We start from the raw sequence: 19655 nt of genomic DNA, 5'->3' as shown, positions 1-19655 counted from the left end.
TTTTTTTTTTTTGATTTACGTGGAGTGTCCGGGCCAACTTGTGCGCACCTCGACTAATCCCCACGGCCCACTGAATACCCTACAAACCCAGTAGGCATGTAAGGCACCGCGGGGGTGACAGGCGTGCACGTCAGGGCTGGAACCCAGGTGCAATGGAAGGAGACAAGCCCCTTCCACCGCTAGACCAAGCACTGGAATGCAATTCCTTGTATTTTTAACAAAGAATCATGAAGAGACTTTCTTATACCGACTTAATTTAAGAAATATGATAATACAATGTTAATTACAAACATTATAAAAGTAATTACATTATATAATTTAATCAATATAATTAAATGGCACTATGATATACGATAATAATAATAATAATGATAATAGTGATGATAATAAGAGTAATGAAAAAATTATAAAATTATTAATATTTTTATAATTATGATTTCATTAATAAATAATAGTGGTTATAGTAAGTTGTGATATGATAGGAGTAGTTGTAATGATAATAAAAACAACTATAACATGTTTATGAAGATAGTAGTAATAGTAACGATGAAGTTAATGATAATAATGGTGTTGCATGAGCTTTTTAGAAAAATATTTATTTTTTTAATTAATTTTATATTTTTATATTTTGTATTATTATGATTTTCTAGTTTTATTTATTTATTTGAAGTGAATAATTTTCTTAGTTTGTTTTTCTTATTCAGTAAATTACTAGGTTTTGTAGTTTTTCTTATATAAAAAGTTATAACATCCTTTTGAAAATTGGAGACATGGATAGATAAAAATTAAATATCTTGGATGTCTCTTTATAGTTATTGTATTTTTTATCTTTGAAGGTTTTAAGTTGTAATAAACTCGCTGTTATTCGCTCCTAACAGCATCAATTGATATCAGAGATCAACAATTCTTTGTGATTTTGGTTGGAGGTCATAAATGATGCGTTTTAGAGCTCAATGATTACTGATAGTTAGTTATTATGTGTTTTTGAATAATCATGGTTGAAAGAAATTACATAACTAGATGTGTTCATGTTGGAGGGGACAAAGAGGTTTCTCATCGGAAAAAAAAGGCTTTCTCAAAACTAGTGTGTTGTTTACATCTATATGTTTTATTATTATTAGAGATCCTGATGATAGGATCCATAATGGGGCGAGCTGCACCAAGATATTGTATTAAAAATCTACAATAGAGTAAGCGCATGCAAAAGTGTTGTGTTAGGGACCCTAATGAGATAGCTCATACAAAAGTGTTCAAAACCCATAATGGGTTGAACCATATATAAAATGGTGATAATTGTGGATGATAGTTTATGGCCGAGATTTGAACTCAATGACGAGTTTCTTTTAACTTGGGGAGACTGATGCATGTAATTTTTTTTAAAAATATATGTTTTTTATAATTAATTTTATATTTTTCTATTATTTATTATTATAATTCTCTAACTTTTTCTTCCCTATTTCAAGTGAAAAGCTTTTCAAGTTTATTTTTTATATTCATTATTACTGGGATTTTGTAGTTTTTTTTTTTTTGTATAAATGGTTATAATAGCCTTTTAGCCAGAGAAGACATGAATCAATAAAAATAAAATATTTTGGATGTCTCTTAATAATTATGGTGCGCTTAGTATTTGAAGGTTTTAATTTATGACAAAGCTGTTATCATTCTCTTTTGACTGCATCAAAAAATGATGTTAAAGGAGATAATGATAATTGTTGTACCAGTGCTAATGGTGGTAATAATAAAATGATTTCAATAGTTTAATACTAGTTGTGATGGTACGATGATATTAAAATTAGTAATTTGATATCTTATAAATAAAAACTAAAATAAAAAAATCATGCTTGTTGTTTTTAAAAATCTATTCTAACTTTTAAAATTATTTTTAGAAAACAGATAAATGCAACGGTGCAATTAAAAATATTTTTTATTAAAAAAGGAAAATGGAATGACATTAAATTGTGTTATTAATTAATAATTTTTTTAATCATGAATATATTTGGATCACTAGGTTATTGCATGTACGTTGCAAGTCATATTAAATTTTTTTAATGCACTGAGATTTTTCAGGCCACATAAATCTCTTTATCATTATCAATACAAATGATTTAGTGGGTAAATCTAAAAACTCCTTGAACAATTATTGCTTAGCTCAGATTTTAAATTAGATTGTATGAATTGCCCCGTGTTACATAGTAATATTATAGGGTAAAAAAACAACCTGACAACTAGAAAAAATATTTAAAGTTTTTTTTCAAAGATGAAAGTTTTTTTTTAATATTAAAATGTTAATTTATTAGTTTGACCCGGTCATCATGACTTGACCCATTAAATCTATAAAATAGTTATGAATTTTATTAAATTTAATATTATTTTTTAAAAAATATATATTTTTACTTAATTATATAATAAAAAAATAGATACTTGCAAAATCGACTATCAACCTATTATCGTAATGTTTATTTGAAATTACAATAACCTTATAAAAAAATTAAAACAAATCATGAAGATCAATTAAAAATTATTCAAATATTAAATGATAAAATTTTAAAAAAAATTAATAAAACCCCAACATTTGAGGATGATATTGAAAAAAAATTGAGCACTAATCAAATATCATAATATTTATTTAAAATCTTAATAATCCTATAAAAGTAAAATAAAATAACTCACAAAGACCAATTAAAATAAAAAAATAAAATTGAAAAGAATAATAAAAGTATTGAGGATTAAATTGAAATATATATATATATATATATAAACACAACATTAAATAATAAAATTAAAAAACAAATCAAGTAAAAAAAAAAATCAACTTAGACATATAGGTTTGGGTTACCCAACATGGCAAGGCATCTTACAAAAGCCTATTCACACGAGCTTGAATCTCTTTTTCAAAAAATGGACGATATGTCATTCTTCTTTATTGTCTTTTTTTTGTTTTAAGAAAGAAGTGACCCATCACTTGCAATTGCTTGGAATCTAGCCACCATTATGATAATTGAAAATTCAGAGGATGGATTTTTAGATGAAAATCTATTTTTCAATCTATTTTTATTTAAAAATATCTAATAAACACCATACAAATTATCCTAAACCATCTAACAACCCCAAAATACCACAAATCATCTAAAAAACAAAAATCTAAATGTAACTTAATTTTTTTTTTAGATATATTTATAGATAAAACCCACAATCATTGCATCCTTTTTTTTTATATAAAAATCTATAAGTTTAATTGTTAAAAAAATAATAATAATTATTTTCTCTTTTCATTGTTACAGATTTCTCTCTCATCTCTTAAACTTATAGACTAAAAAAAACCTTTGAAATCAAAATAAAAATTATTATTAATGTAATGTTAGCCATATTTTTTTTCTTTGTTATATTTTAGATCTATATCTTTTAATTTTGTTTTTTTTACCATAATTTCATGTCTAATTTCATCTAATTAAGATATAAAAGGATTTAACTGAAATAAAAAATCATAAAATAAAAAAATAAAAAAATTATATATAATATATTTACATTACATAGATTTAACTCACATCTATCTCTATAAATATAGATTATCCATGTACTAAATAAAAGGCATAATTTAAAGCTCATTTTAGCCTTCAATTAAATTGATATTTTTAACTCAATGATAAAGTAACATCATGGTAAGACATAAGTCATTACTTCTAATATGATAAGGGACTTTGGTCTTTTTTTCATAATACTCTTGTGCGAGTATTTTTATTTGAAGGGAGATTCCATTTGAAGAGGAATAAAGATATTATTAATATTTATAATAAATAAGATAAGAAACTCTATATTTCTAATAAATATAATTCTAATAAATTTAAATTTAAATTATAAGGTCACCATTATATAATGATTTATACTTGAATTTAGAGTATGCTAATATACTAGTTATAATTATAAAATTTAATATTTGTTTATTACATTAAAATAAATTCATTAATTATGAGTTGTATGTTTTTACTATTTAATCATGGATGACTGAGATGTATAATCCAATTTTTTTTATACATGTTTCTAAAAATATTTTTGAAATTCAATTAAAAGATTTAATTGTTTGTTTATATTATGGAAAAAAAAATATACATCGCTTAAGTGGTTACCATGAATATTTCTTATTTTTTTTTAAAAAAATATTTACAATAGATATAGATGTAATAGAAGGTCGAATTATATTTTTTTTATCGTCCCAAACATATCAATAATAATATTAATAATACATAAAGATCAGTTGTTGATCCTGAACAATTATTAAAATTTTAAAAAAAATTTGTAATGATTGTTAGAAAACCTGTTGTGAAACTTGATTAATCATTTTTTATTATTCAAAATGAATGGCTTTGTTTTTTTAATTTTCTAATTTTTCCAAGGTTTTATAAGTTGAATTAATCCAATTTAATTTTTTTTTATTTTTAAACAGCGGTACAAATCACATTTCATAAAAATTTAAATATTTATTAATATATTTTGGATTGTTTTGATATGTTGATTTTAAAAATAATTTTTTTAAAATAAAAAATATTATTTTAAAATATTTTAATATAAAAATATTTTAAAAAACAACCATAACTATACTTCCAATTAAAATTAATTTCTTCTAGTTTCACTTTCTGAGCATAGTTCTTTTTGAATTTCAAATAGTAATTTATATGTTTTAAATTGTTTTATAAATCATTTAATAAAGTAGGTTGTCTTTTCATTCTTTGCAAAACTTTAATGGCATCTTCCCGAACCAAACATTTCCTTATTAGCTTTATGGGGAATCTTCAAACGGATAGTTTGAATGAAATCTTTTATTTTTTTTATTTTACTATATTTAACTCTATATATTTCAAGAATATTGAATATACAAAAATAGTTATAATAGAATTTCTCTTATTTATATTAATAGCTACTCTAGAAGGAATATTTTTGCACAGTATTAACAAATTAATAATAATAACTAGATGGATATTGTATATAACTTTTCAATCAAAACTTTTATATATAAAAAAAATATATGATTTATAGGCTAATTGAGCTTGGCTTCTTTTTAATATCTATAAAATATTTTCAATAATTTTAATTTTAATCTTTTAGCATTTTAACTTAGTTTGTTAGGACTAATATTTACTTTATGAGTTTAGGAGTTGTTTTTTTTTTAATTCTTTCTATTTGATTTCTTATTAACTTTTTAAGAAATTTTCAAATAAATAATTTTAATAAAATCTTTTAATTTTTAATTTTACTATGTTTAACTCTATATATTTCTCGATAGATAAAAAACATTGATTATACAAAAATTAATTATAACATAGTTTTTCTTATTTGTATTAATAACTATTCTAGGATGAATGAATGTTTTTACACTATGCTAATAATTGATAGTTATAACATAGCTGCTCATTTCAAAGCCACATTGGAATTTAAAAACAAAAAGCATCATAATTAAAAAAGCAATTTTGTGTTTGTGGTTTTTTTAAAGTGTTTTTAATTTTAAAAAATATTAAAATAATAATTTTTAATTTTTTAAAAATATTTTTTTGACATCAATATATTAAAATAATCTAAAAATATAAAAAATATATTAATTTAAAGTAGGTTATTTTAATAAATTTTTTAATCATGAATATATTTGGATCACATATCTTAAACTAGGTTATTGCATGTACGTTGCAAGTCATATTAAATTTTTTTGAATGCACTAAGATTTTTCAGGCCATATAAGTCTCTTTAGCATTATCCATATACATGAGGGTAAATCTAAAAACTCCTTAAACAATTATTGCTCAGCTCAGATTTTAAATTAGATTGTATGAATTGCTCGATGTTGCATAGTAAAATTATTGGATAACAAAAAGTCTGACAACTAAAAAAACATTTAATTTTTTTTTAAAGATAAAAGCTTTTTTTAATATTAAAATATCAACATATTAAATTGACTTGATTATCATAACTTGACTCATTAAATTCATAAATTAAGTTATGAATTCCATTAAATTTAATACTATTTTTTAAAATATATATATTTTTACTTAATTATATGATAAAAAAATGAATATTTATAAAATCAAGTATTAACCTATTATCATAATATTTATTTGAAATTATAATAACTCTATAAAAAAATTAAAACAAATTATAAAAATCAATTAAAAAATATTTAAATATTAAATGATCAAATTTAAGAAAAAAATCAATAAAAACCCAACATTTGAGGATGATATTGGAAAAAAAATTGAGCACCAGTCACATATTATAATATTTATTTAAAATCTTAATAACCCTATAAAAATAAAATGAAATAACTCATGAAAACCAATTAAAATAAAATAAAAATTAAAAAATAATAATAAAAGTATTGAGAATTAAATTGAAATACATACATACATACATATATATATAAGAAATATTGGATATACAATTTTTTTTTCTTTTTTTACTATTAAAGCGTCCCATATATATATATATATATATATATATATATAAACACAACATCAAATAATAAAATTAAAAAACAGATCAAACAAAAAAAAAATCAACTTAGGCACGTAGATGTGGGTTCCCAACATGGCAAGGCATTTTACAAAAGCCTAATCACACAAGCAGTCTAATCACACAAGCCTGTGTCTTTTTTTTAGGAGATGAACGGCATGTCATCCTTCTTTATTGTTGTTTTTTTTTTTAAAAAAAAGAAGTGACCCGTTACTTGCAATTGCTTGGAATATAGCAACCATTATGATAGTTAAAAAATCAGGGGATGGATTTTTTGGATGAAAATTTATTTTTCAATCTATTTATATCTAAAAACATTTAATAAACATGATATAAACTATCCTAAACCACTTAACAACCCAAAATACCACAAATCATCTAAAAAACAAAAATCTAAATGTAACTTAATCTCTTTTTTTATATATATATTTATAGATAAAACCCATAATCATTGCATCCTTTTTTTACATAAAAATATATGAGTTTAATCATTAAACAAAGACAAAATTAATCACTTTCTCTCTTTATTCTTACAGGTTTCTCTCTCATCTTTTAAACTCATAAACTAAAAAAAAACCTTTGAAATCAAAATAAAAATTATTATTAATGTAATGTTAGCCATATTTTTTTTTCTTTGTTATATTTTAGACCTGTATCTTTTAATTTTATATTTTTATCATAATTTCATGTCTAATTTCATTTAATTAAGTTATAAAAGGATGTAACTAAAAGAAAAAAATCATAAATTAAAAAAAAAAGAAATAGAAAAATTATATATAATATATTTACATTACATGGATTTAACTCACATCTATCTCTATAAATATAGATTATCCATTTACTAATTAAAAGGCATAATTTAAAGCTCATTTTAGTATTAAATTAAATTGATATTTTTAACTCAATAATAGAGTAACATCGTGGTAAGGCATAAGTCATTACTTCAAAAATGACAAGGGACTTTGGTCTTTTTTTCATAATACTCTTGTGCGAGTAGTTTTATTTGAAGGGAGATTTCATTTGAAGAGGAATAAAAATATAATTAATATTTATAATAAATATGGTAAAAAACTCTATATTTTTAATAAATATAATTCTAATAAATTTAAATTTAAATTATAAGGTTAATATTATATAATGATTTATTCTCGAATTTAGAGTATAATATATTAGTTATAATTATAAAATTTAACATTTGTTTATTACATTAAAATGAGTTGTACGTTTTTATTATTTAATCATGGATGCCTGGGATGTATAATCCAATTTTTTTATACATGTTTCTAAAAATATTTTTGAAATTCAATGGAATCCAAGATTCAATTGTAATAATATATATAGATGCAGTAGAAGGTCAAATTATATCAAATTATACATAGTTTGAGTGGTTACCATGAATATTTCTTATTTTTTTTAAAATATTTATAATATATATAGATGCAGTAGAAGGTCAAATTATATCTCTTTTATTATCCCAAACATATCAATAATAATATTAATAATACATAAAGATTAGTTGTTGATTTTAAGCAATTATTGAAATTTCTAAAATTTTTTGTAATACTTGTCAGAAACTTATTGTGAAACTTGATTAATTATTTTTTATTATTATAAATGAATGGTTTTGTTTTTTGTAATTTTTTAATTTTTTCAAGGTTTTATAAGTTGAATTAATCTAATTTAATTTTTTTTTATTTTAAACAGTATTTAGAAAAGCGTATCAATCATATTTTATAAAAATTAAAATATTTATTAATTGTTTTAATATATGATCTCAAAAATAATTTTTAAAAATAAAAAAAATATTATTTTAAAATATTTTAATATAAAAATATTTTAAAAAACAACTATAACTATACTTTATATTAAAATTAATTTCTTTTATTTTCACTTAAAACAACTATAACTATACTTCAGATTAAAATTAATTTCTTTTATTTTCACTTTCTTTAAGTAGCCGCTGGGCCTTTTCCAACCTTTCAATGGCTCCTGGGCATAGTTCTTTTGAATTTTAAATAGTATTTTATATGTTTTAAATTGTTTTATAAATCATTTAATAAAAGTAGGTTGTCTTTTCATTCTTTGCAAAACTTTAATGACACATTCCCAAACCAAACATTTCCTTATTAGCTTTATGGGGAATCTTCATTCTTTCTATTTGATTTCTTATTAGCTTTTTGAGAAATTTTCAAATAAACAATTTTAATAAAATCTTTTAATTTTTAATTTTACCATGTTTAACTCTATATATTTCTCGATAGATAAAAAACATTGATTATACAAAAATTAATTATAACATAGTTTTTCTTATTTGTATTAATAACTATTCTAGGATGAATGAATGTTTTTACACTATGCTAATAATTGATAGTTATAACATAGCTGCTCATAACAAAGCCACATTGAAATTTAAAAACAAAAAGCATCATTATTAAAAAAGCAATTTCGTGTTTGCCATTTTTTTAAAATGTTTTTTATTTTAAAAATTATTACAATTTTTTTTTTTTTTTTTAACATCAGTGTATTAAAATAATATGAAAATATAAAAAATATATTAATTTAAAGTAAAATAAAAATAAAAAAATTATTATTTTTTTTTTAAAATATTTTTAAAACGGGAAAGTAAATGGCAATTTGTCTCTGCAGCTAGCTTTTCTAAGAGGTACCAAAAAAAATAAATCCGTTCACACAGTAAACTCCAGATTCAAATACTTCCAAATTTACCGAACACAATCTCCTTTTCTACTCCGAGCCATGAGCAGGCGAAATACAACACTTGATTCGAAACTAAATGTCAAGTTCATAATAATTTATGGTACCAACTTTTGATTGGACTAGCTAATAATTCGATTCACCAAACAATCACGAGCCCTTATAGACACCCCCACTCGTCTGATTTTAGATTCTCACAATCCATGCAGACACACAAACACTTACAAGGATTAGGTGAAAACAGTTTAACCGAGCCAGTAGGACCCTACTAAAAATTGCCATCCAAAATAATTACTCTATGAAATTAAAGAAAACCAAAGCTTCCACAGGCCAATCCTTCCAAGTAGGTATGACAAGCAAATTCTCAAATTGATTGCCAAGTACACGCAATAAGTTTACATGGCCCATTGTTTCGCACATTTCTGCCTATCAGCTTTCAAGTACTTTTAACAGTTCAAAAGCACAACTAAACTCAGTCACCAGCCATGGAGGATGGAAGTTTTGGGCATAAATTAGAAGGCAGCCAACTTCATCAATGACCCGAAATTCTTTGCTCTTCCAGTCTACTCAAATAGATAATTTATATAAAAAAATAAAATACCAGCTGTGAATAATTCAGGACAATCGCATGTTTCACAAAATATACACAAAAAATGAACTGGTTTCTTAGAATACGCACTCCCAAAATTATTTGTTTGAAGATTATGAGGAAACCACAAACGCTGGCTGAAATTTCACACTTCCAAGAAACCGAGCAATATTTGGCAAGAAAACTCTGCTCCTAGTTTGAACATATTGTTTTATCATTTGAAGTTCCTTTGAGGGAGATGCCTAGTTAGAAAGTTTCGCACAAAACAGAATGCAGATGAATACTACCTTTTCTCTCACCATCTTTTGCCCTCAGTGGAGTAACTCTGATTTTTCTCTCTTTCTCGGACAGCAATCATAATTCGATATAACAAACCTTGACTAATGTCCAATCCAGACAGATTGTAGCCAGACCCATGGAATTGCGCAGTCACCCTGCCCACTCTGATTACCAGACAACATCAGGCAGAGGCTTGCAAGCCAATGAAGGAAGGAGATAAATGCTTAAAGCTGGACCAACAACGCGTAGAACACCTTAGAAGCCACTGCTGGAAGATGTTTCACCTGTCCTGCCAGTGCCTGTGGATCCATTACTGGTTTTGCTAATGATCCCTTTTCCAAAATACTCAGCAATCACAGAAAACCCATCCTTTGAACTCTTCACCTGCTGAAAAAATCGGTCTTGATCTTTGGAATTCTGCTCCAGGCTTCTTTTTGTTTCAAGAACAGATCTGTATTCAGGAGCACACTCAGGGCATTCTTTTTCATTATCGCCAAGGCAACGCTGATGAAATGAATGCATGCACATAAAATGGACAGCAGGAAGATCAAGGGTGAAGGTGCAAGCAGTGCACTTGCTGAGCTGAAATATCCTCGCATTTGTCCTGAGATCCTGAATTTCTTTTCTCATTGTCAAAGTGTCTTCCTGCAAAAACCAAAGGACTCATTAACTACTTTCGTATTTCCTGGGTAAATAAACAATTTAGAGTTCAGAATGGAATTGAAAGTGAACGTCTATTCTCATCCAAGATTAAAAGTGGGGAAAAAAGAAAAGCCTTGATTCTCTACATTGTCAGGGAGAATTAAGAACTCAAAAGTTAGAAAGTTTCATAAAGATCGTTTGAGTCTGAAGGCATCAAATATGCAAGTCTACTTTCAAGAGTGAATCTGATTGGCTGCAACAAAAATAAAAAGCAGTTCTACGGAGGATGAATACTGTTCATGACCATTTATTGGCGATAGGTGCAAGGACAGAATTAAGGTGAAATAAATTTTAAAAGAAGCAAAGCACAAACCTGATACTTCTCAATAGCTCGTCGATCTTCTTCAATCAGCTTTGACTCCTGCTCAAGCTTCCGAGCAATATAATCCTTAATGACAGAGAGCGTAAGGCATGGATTCCTGGACAGTGTCTGAAGAACAATAATAGGAGGCAAGATGTCATCCCTTTCAATATATGTCAGAACATCCTTCACTTCCTTTGAGCAATCTTCTCCAAGTTCACCAAAATACTTCAGCAGATCTGCCCAAAGAGATGGATCTCCTCCCTTACCAGAATCCCCCAGCTTTTTGCAGCATGCAATCAATCCTTCATGGTCCTGGGATTGCATGTAGCAAGCAATAACCTCTTTATATAGTTTCATCTTCTCATACAGATACAAAAGCCCTTCTTTGAATGCATTCATCTCACAGAGAATTATGGCAAGATCAACATCATAAAGTGGCTGCTCCAGGTCAGATGGCCACGCACTCTTAAGCAGTCGTAGACCCTTCTCACGCCTTTCCATACGATCTCTTTCCTTAGATGTATCTTTGCGATCAGCGCTTGGTTTCGATTTGGATTCTGCTTTCGGCATTACCGATGAACCTGATCTTGCTTTAAGAGTGTGATCTACACCATTACTAGCTTGTGAGATAGACGGGAAGTTCAAGTCATTTGACAGGTATAACTCCAGGAGGGTATTGTGAATTTCTAATTGTGCAGGTGAATCCTTCACCTTGTCCGTATATTTTTCTAGAAAGTCCATGAGGGACGGTGGATGATGGATGAAAATGTTAAGAAAATCAACAGGAGATGGCAGCATTGTCAAGTATGTGCTACTTGAGGATTCTCTCTTTGTTGACTCTCCATCCTCGGTACAAAGCCTCATGAGTATCTCGATTGTCTTCACTGGCTTGTGCTCTATGAGAATTTTACCATACTCCTTCACAGTCACACCAGCCTGACTTGGTTCAAGACTTGAAATATACTGCAAGGCTTCCTCATATCTGCCAAGGTCTTCAAGTAAGATCTTCAAGTACAGTTCATGCCTCCCTGCCTTCTTGGCGACATACATTGCATGCTCATGGTAATTGGCAGCACGACAGACCCTTATTGCAGTCTCCACATCAAACTTATGTTCTCCAGCACCATCTTCACTTTTAATAAATACATTAAGCTTCTCAACATCTTTTAATTTGGTATAGCAGTTTAAGAGCAAGGTTGTATGATCTTTAGAAGCAAGCCCCTTCTCATGTAATTTTTCCAAGTAATTAGTAAGGTTGTATATTCTCTGTGCATCCAAAAACTTCTGTATCACATATGAAGGTTCAAGGTGACCGATAGTGGAGATGTACTGTGCCATGGCCTCATCATAATCTTGCTTGCTATATAGATGATCTCCATACTTCCTTAGAACTTCTGCAGTAGCGGCGGCATCAGCTTGCTGACTCTGAACTAGATTGATAGCTACAGTATACAGATTCTTCTTGAAGAGCATGTCTAGCTTGCTTTCCATATCCTTTTCCCCGATACACAGAGTTGATTTGTCAGTCATTATAAGTATAATGTTACCCCATTCACACAGCATGTGAGAAACTTCTTTAACCACCAGACTGTGGGCTATCAAACGGTTCTTCAGGTCATAAACATTGAAAGTGTCTTTCCCAGTCCTTTGGTCTGCAATAACACATAAAAGGTAACCACGAAACCACCCTAGAAATTTCTTCTCTCCCTCAAATGCCCAGCAAGGACCACGCCCATCAACTTCGTAAAAATACACAGCCTCAGGCCGGCCAATTATTAACTCCTGGTAATAAAGCAACATAAAGACCAATATGTCATACAATTACTAAAGCAATAAGAAAGAAAACAAACAAGGTTCCACAGACTCCTTACCAAACGATCACTCATCGTAACACTATTGAAATTACATCCAATCTGATCTAAGGTTTGTCTCCTGGGTGGTTGATTATGCATGCTGAACAAGCTCACCGAATCTGGAGTCACGGCAAATAATTGAAGGGCTTGACCATCCACTCTGAATCCAAGACCTGTAATCGATGAATGACTTTTATCAGAAACATTATCCACTTGGAGCTTGAACCGCGTGATTCGTTCCCTCGCAATATCCCCTTTGATGCAGTAAATGCAACCATTGTCTAAACCAATAGCCATGAGTAGTATCGGAGGAGCTTCCTCTAGTACTAAAAAAGAAGTAATCTGCAGAGATTTCCACAATTCTTTAGTATATCCATCTTTCCGTATACAAATTTTGTTTGTACAATCAAAGAATACTGAAAGCAGCAAACAAGGTAAATATCTGGGAAAAAAAAGAACGAAAGAAAGGAACTAAATACATTTGCTTCGGGAAATTGATTGGTGAAAATCCGCAATATTCCAATACAATCAGGGGTAGTAGCAGCACTCGTGCCTTCGGATTGCATCTTGTCGAGATCAAATACTTTGAGGCACATGGCAGATTGCTGCGGAGATATTTGTTCATCCTCACCCACAGTCACCAAAAAATTCCTTTGCTGATTCATCACAAAAATAAGAACAAAAAACAAAAATATCAAATTCAAATCACGATCTAGTTTCACTACGAGCATTTAGCAATTGTATTTTACCTACATTTTCTCCATTTTAAACAAATTGCCCTAAATTAGAAGCTTCGATGATCTCAAAATCCAAAATTGAACTTCACGCTGAACCAAATAAATTTCCTTTTTATTTTTTATACCTATTTTCAATATTTAATTCAAAAACTGATTGCGCAGGAAAAAGAAAGAAACTGAAAAAAAAAAAAAAAAACCTTGAGGTGTTGGAGGAAGAGGACAGAGGAGGAGTGAGATTGGAAAGAGAAATTGAACTTGAGGCCACGATCCAGCAAGCTTACAGTGCCATCATCGCAGCCGATCACCACCTTCCCTCTGCCGCTAGAACAGCACTCGATCTTCCCTGCCGTCACTTCCTCGGGAATGGAGCTCTTTCCTCCGTATTTCTCCTCGAAGAACTCGAATTTTCTCCACTGATACATGATTTTTTTCAGAAATAATAATTTAGATTTTCATGGAATGCAGAATTATTGGATCCAAAGGGAAGCAGCAGAAGAAGATGAAGAAAGACTTGCAGGATGATAGGCGTCGTTCTGAGATAGACAAACGACACTGCGTTTGATATTGTAAAATCATTTTCTTGACCCGGTCAATTTGGAGTAAGGTCCGAATCATGTATTTTAACCAGATTAGTAAACTTGGGTTTATCTTTCTTTTCTTTTCTTTTTTTCAATCAAAACAACATTATATTTTAATAAAAAAATATTCAATATATTACTTCTGTTTTAAAAACCAAATTTAAATATTTCTTATTTCAAAAACATGAAAAACCAAAAACTGGCTATCAAAAATTTTCAAAATCAAGAAAAATGGTTTAAAAAAATAACAGCGGTTATTGTCTTTTTTTTATAAAAACTAAAAAAACTTAATTTTATATTTCTGTTTTTTAAAAATCTAAAAAAAAACCCATAAAAATTACCAATAGACTCAAAGTACCTCAACAACTCATAAAAATTTAAAATTATTTTTATATTTTTTAATTATTTTAATATATTAAAATTAACAAAATATTATTTTAATATATTTTTAAACTACCACGTATCCTTTACTACAGATATTAATCATTGCAGTTGTATCTTCGAGAGTTGTGGAAGTTTTATGTAATCAAGTATAAAATTATATAAAATTATTTTTTATAAGAAATAAAATAATTGGACCTTAGGGGTCTGTGGCACTTACAACCTCTGTATGTTGTCGGCATGTCCTTTAGCGGGTGGTCTGATTCTAAGCTTTCAATCGTTTGTAAAAAAATAAAGTTTTAATTTGACCATGTCAATATGTCTTGTAACATCGATATTTTACACTAGCATTTGAAATTAATTTTTAATAAAATAAAAGAATGTATTTATATTTTTTTTAATTGAGAGATGCAAAGATGTTATTTATGTGTAAAATAAATCAATCAATTCTATAAGATTATTAATGCTAATTATATACTAAATAATTAAGTCAATATTTATTCTAAAATCAAAAGACACATGAGCATGTAAATATTTAACACTATTTTTTCTTTCAAATTTATATTTTTTTTTCATATTAGGAGTTATTTTTTCTCATCAAGAATAAATGATTTTTTTAAAATACATCATACAAAAACAATTTATTTATACCATATATAAAAAAATATAAATCACAACAATTTCCTTGAAATATTATAAAAATAAAAAAATAATTCAAAAAATAAATATTTTTTAAAAAGTGAACAAGATAAATTTAAAAATAAGAGAGAAAGGATGTTGATTTAAATTGAAATAAAAATTCAATATAAACTAATAAATACATAAAAAAAGGGGATATCAATTAAACTTTTTTTTTTTTAAATAAAGATAAAAAAGTTACATGTGGTCAGGTTTGACAAGTTAGGTATATATGTCTAGCCAATTATCAAGTCTTGAAATTTTAGGATTATAAGATCGAGTTTTTGTTTTTTACAATTTAAAAGATGCACATATGTCTAGTCAATTATCCAATTATCAAGTCTTGAAATTTTAAGATTATAAGATGGAGTTTTTGTTTTTTACAATTTAAAAGATAAATCCTAAACTCATAAAATATGATTATGAAATTATCTTAAAAATTTAATAATAACACGTCATTTTATGCCTAGTTTTAGGCCACCTTAGATGGTAAAAAACATTTGAAAAACTAAGTTTTTATTTTTAGCTAAAAAAAATATTTTAAATCAATTTTTAACACGAAAAATATTTTTAAAAAACATCCCAAAAAGCTAAACAAATCTGTTTATTACCTCACAATAAAAAAAAGACCATTACAAGTTTTAAAAACAACTTAAAATCACTGAACTAACCAAGCCCCAATCTATTTTTATTGCTAAGTTGAAGGCAAAAAAACCATCTACTCCTCTCATTGAATAAAAACCTTTACAACCAAGCTTTTCCATTTTAATTGTTAGAATAACAGTAATTGGTAATTTTTTTCTTTCATGTGATATTTTCTAATTATTTTCTCTCTTCTCTCTTAAATACAAAGATTAAAAAATAAATAGATAAATTTTTAAATTAGAATGAAATTTTTTACTGATTTAAGATTAACCATGTATTTTTTTTGTATTTTATATTTTAATAATTTATCTTTTAATTTGATATTTTTACTATAATTTCAAATATAATCTCAACGAATTAAGCCTTCAAGGATTTAGTTGAGAAAAAACAATTAACAACAAAAATAAAAAAAAAAGAGTCAAGAAAAAAAGAAAAACTAGAGTATTGAAGCAACTGGGGTTTTACCCCAAATGTTTTATTATATTAGTAAATTAGCTTTAAAATTGGCACTACATTATAGGTCGAATTCCAAGCTAAATTTTAACATAATAGAAAAAAATGTCCAAGTTATAGATGTGTTTTATCATATCATGATTTTTATAAATAAAAAACATAATAATATTTATACGTAATGAAATAAAATAAAATACTATGAATTGATAAGCTATGAAAGTGTTATTAATACTAATTAAAAAAAATATAATGTTCTGGATATGCTACATCATGAATTGGGTTTCAAATTAATTTATAACATAAAAAATTAGTATGTTATGGATAAGTTTTCATGCATCATATTTTTCCAGATTTTTCCAGTAAGTAAATAAAAAAATATTATTTATATTTTATATAATAAGTTAAGAAATATATAAATTGATAAATCTAAAAGAATTATTAATACTGAATAAATATTAAAGCATGAAGTTAACCTTCATAATAAAGAAAAAAGATAGATTCATATACTTTATATTTTAAATCAATTATCCATTTTATTTTAAATTTTTTCGTTCATTTTCTTTTATTGGGTAATTGTTGTTACTAACAAATTATGTCTACTTTTATAAAAACTTCATTAATATACAGCTAATCCATATAGAATATAAAAAGAAGAAAATCCGTGATATATCAAACTAATATTTTGAAATATCAAGCAACTAAAAAAATATTTTAAAAAATCACTCTTAAAAAAAAAAACTAATTCAATTTGTTTAAGAAATAAAAAAGATAAAAAAAATTAATATTTAAATAAAAACAAATAATGGAAATGAAAAAAAGTAAAAACCACAAAAAAAAAATAGCCTCGACCAAAGAGCCTAATTGGAATAAAAAAGTCTTACAGACCTTAGTTCCTTTTATTTCTTGTGTAATATAACATGTCATTCATTTCTTTTCTTTATTTTTTTTTTTTAGATTAACGTGGGTGTCCGGGCCAGCTTGCGCGCACCACGACTAATCCCACGGGCCCTGAAGTTAACGACCATGTAAGCTTCCAGTGGCCATCATATGAGCAACCAAGGACTCGAACCTGAGACCACAGAAGGAGCAAACCCCTTAATCCCAAATCTTTATCTCTTGGCCACTACCTAGATGGTTACTTTTCTTTATTTTTAATTATGTAGGTTGAACGACCATGTAAGTTCTTTTCTTTATTTTTAATTATGTAGGTTGTTGTTTATTGTAACATTTTTTGGTCATTTCTAATTAAAAAAATCAAGGTCTAAGTTTTTGGACTTAATAAACCCAAATCTAAAATAGTTTTCATTTGTAAAAACCTCAAGACCACAACAAAAACCTTTATAAATCACCTACTAACTTTGAAATCACCTAAAAAATTGAAAATTAATTGAATTTGAAAAACCTAAACGAACCCAATCTATTTTTTAAAGCAAGATGAAGGCCAAAAACTAATATCATCAAATTTCTTTCTTTAAATGTAATCATTTGACATCAAAGTGGTTATTTTGATTGCGGTAATCATGACGCTCAATAACTTTCTTTCTTTTTTATCATTTCATAACAATTTTTAATGTTCTTTTTCAAACTTATGAGCTAAAAAAATATAAACTTTCAAATTAAAATGAAAATTATCATGAATTTGGGATTAGCCATCTATTTCCTCTATTTTTTATAATTAAATCCCTTATCTTTTAATTTGATATTTCTACTATAAGTTCAAACTTAATCCCATCTAATTAGACAATAAAATGATTTAATTGAAAGAAAATTAAAGTTATGGAACAATAATAAAACAATAAAGGGATAAAAAAAAGAGAGGGTGCTTTGCTTTTTCGTTCTTTGTTCATATGAACAATGAAGCATAAGCCCCACTCCATTTAGTTTATTAGTTAATTAGCTTGAAAATTTATGCTATGTTGTAGGTTGAATTCCAAGTTAAATTTTAATTTATTAAAAGAATGTGTCAGCGTTACAAATATGTTTTATCACACCATATTTTTTTATTAAAAAAAAATGAAAGGATGCTATTTATGTTTAATGAAATAAATCAAGAAATATATAAATCAATAAATTGTAAGCTAATAAAAAAAATTATAGGAGCGATTCAGTTATGCTATACTATATGTAGGATTTTAAGTTAATTTATAATGTAAAAAAGAATAAAATAATACATTACGAACATGTTGTTGTCGCACAAGTGCACACAGTATGGCGATGTTGGAATTAAGGAGTCACTACTTAGTTATTTGGTTTAGGGTCATTAGAATACTCAAGTGAATTAGTCTTACCTAAAATTTTAAGATAAAGGATTGGTTGTGCTTAGGGAAGGTATTAACATTCCTAGCGCACATTAATGGACCATCAATTAGGAAGGTAAGCTACATTGTTTGGTTTGGATATGGTTCAAAGGTGCAGATAGGTTTCTAATCGGTGGTCTGTCTATGACTCCGAATAAAAATTTGCTCTCATGAACAAGTCTAACATTTTAAATTTATTATAAGCTCATTTGCCTAGATAAATTCTTATAAAAAGAATCCATAAAGGTGCCTTAACAAGGTTTACATATCCCGCAAGATGAAAATGTTTTCCACAATTCATATGTTGTGATGAAAAATACTCTCAATTAAAATTGATGAATATTTAAAATAATTCTGTGTATTTTCTAGTCAACTTCTAGTACTTAAATATCTACTAGTAGGTCCAACATTTATACTAGAATGTTAACCATTAATTTTCAGATAATAAAATTTTTAGGGTATTAAAATATTGACCAAATCCTTAAGAAATTATACAATTTTTTTGTAAATTCCAAAAAAAAAAATGCACAAAAAGTTTCTAAAAAATATTTTTTATCCTTTTTATAAATAAAATTTTTTTTGTAAGGATTGAGCCGTGTGCAACAAGCAAAAATTGTTTTTTATTTTTTTGTTTTTTATTCTTTAAAGCCATATTAGGTAAAAATCTATTTAAAAGAAAAAACCAAAACTTTCAAAATAGATCGAGGGGTGTTTGTCAAACACACCTTTTTTTTTAAAAAAAAAAACCTTCATAAAAAATACTGTCACCTTATGATTAAAATCCCTAGAAACTTGTTATTCATACAAATAAATCTTAAACTATTTACTAGTCAAGTTGTTTGAATTGTTTAAGGCAAAGAATTGAACTAAAACTAGTTCATATTATAGGGGCAAGGAAGGATTTTTTAAGAACATAAAGAATACTGTAAAAAAAATGTCCAAATATACCTAA

At 26.7% G+C, this 19655-nt stretch overlaps 1 protein-coding gene and 1 long non-coding RNA gene across 2 annotated transcripts; both read right to left on the bottom strand.

The window, feature by feature from the left end:
- On the bottom strand, nt 1-17447 carry LOC105111669 (uncharacterized). Its single transcript, XR_839640.1, has 2 exons — nt 17395-17447; nt 1-48 (listed from the first exon to the last, which is right to left on the bottom strand). It is a non-coding gene; the product is annotated as an uncharacterized LOC105111669 (long non-coding RNA).
- Nucleotides 9694-14250, bottom strand: VPS11 (vacuolar protein sorting 11). The gene is made up of 5 exons (XM_011007103.1): nt 13869-14250; nt 13414-13590; nt 12953-13276; nt 11091-12863; nt 9694-10720 (listed from the first exon to the last, which is right to left on the bottom strand). Exons 1-5 carry the CDS (start codon nt 14091-14093, stop codon nt 10331-10333), a joined length of 2889 nt encoding a protein of 962 aa, XP_011005405.1. The 5' UTR covers nt 14094-14250; the 3' UTR covers nt 9694-10330.
- Nucleotides 17448-19655: the final 2208 nt, after the last annotated feature.

The sequence above is a fragment of the Populus euphratica genome, unplaced genomic scaffold (assembly GCF_000495115.2).
Source record: "Populus euphratica unplaced genomic scaffold, PopEup_1.0 scaffold611.1, whole genome shotgun sequence".
NCBI classification, from domain to species: domain Eukaryota; kingdom Viridiplantae; phylum Streptophyta; class Magnoliopsida; order Malpighiales; family Salicaceae; genus Populus; species Populus euphratica.
The sequence above is the reverse complement of the archived record's forward strand: the minus strand, read 5'-3'. Positions and strand labels throughout refer to the sequence as shown.

Coding starts and splice junctions, on each gene's coding strand:
- VPS11 (XM_011007103.1), bottom strand. CDS start 14,093: ATGTATCAGTGGAGAAAATTCGAGTTCTTCGAGGAGAAATACGGAGGA. Junction 13,591..13,868: donor TCTTCCTCCAACACCTCAAG/GTTTTTTTTTTT, acceptor GTGATGAATCAG/CAAAGGAATTTTTTGGTGAC. Junction 12,864..12,952: donor TTACGATGAGTGATCGTTTG/GTAAGGAGTCTG, acceptor CTTTATTACCAG/GAGTTAATAATTGGCCGGCC.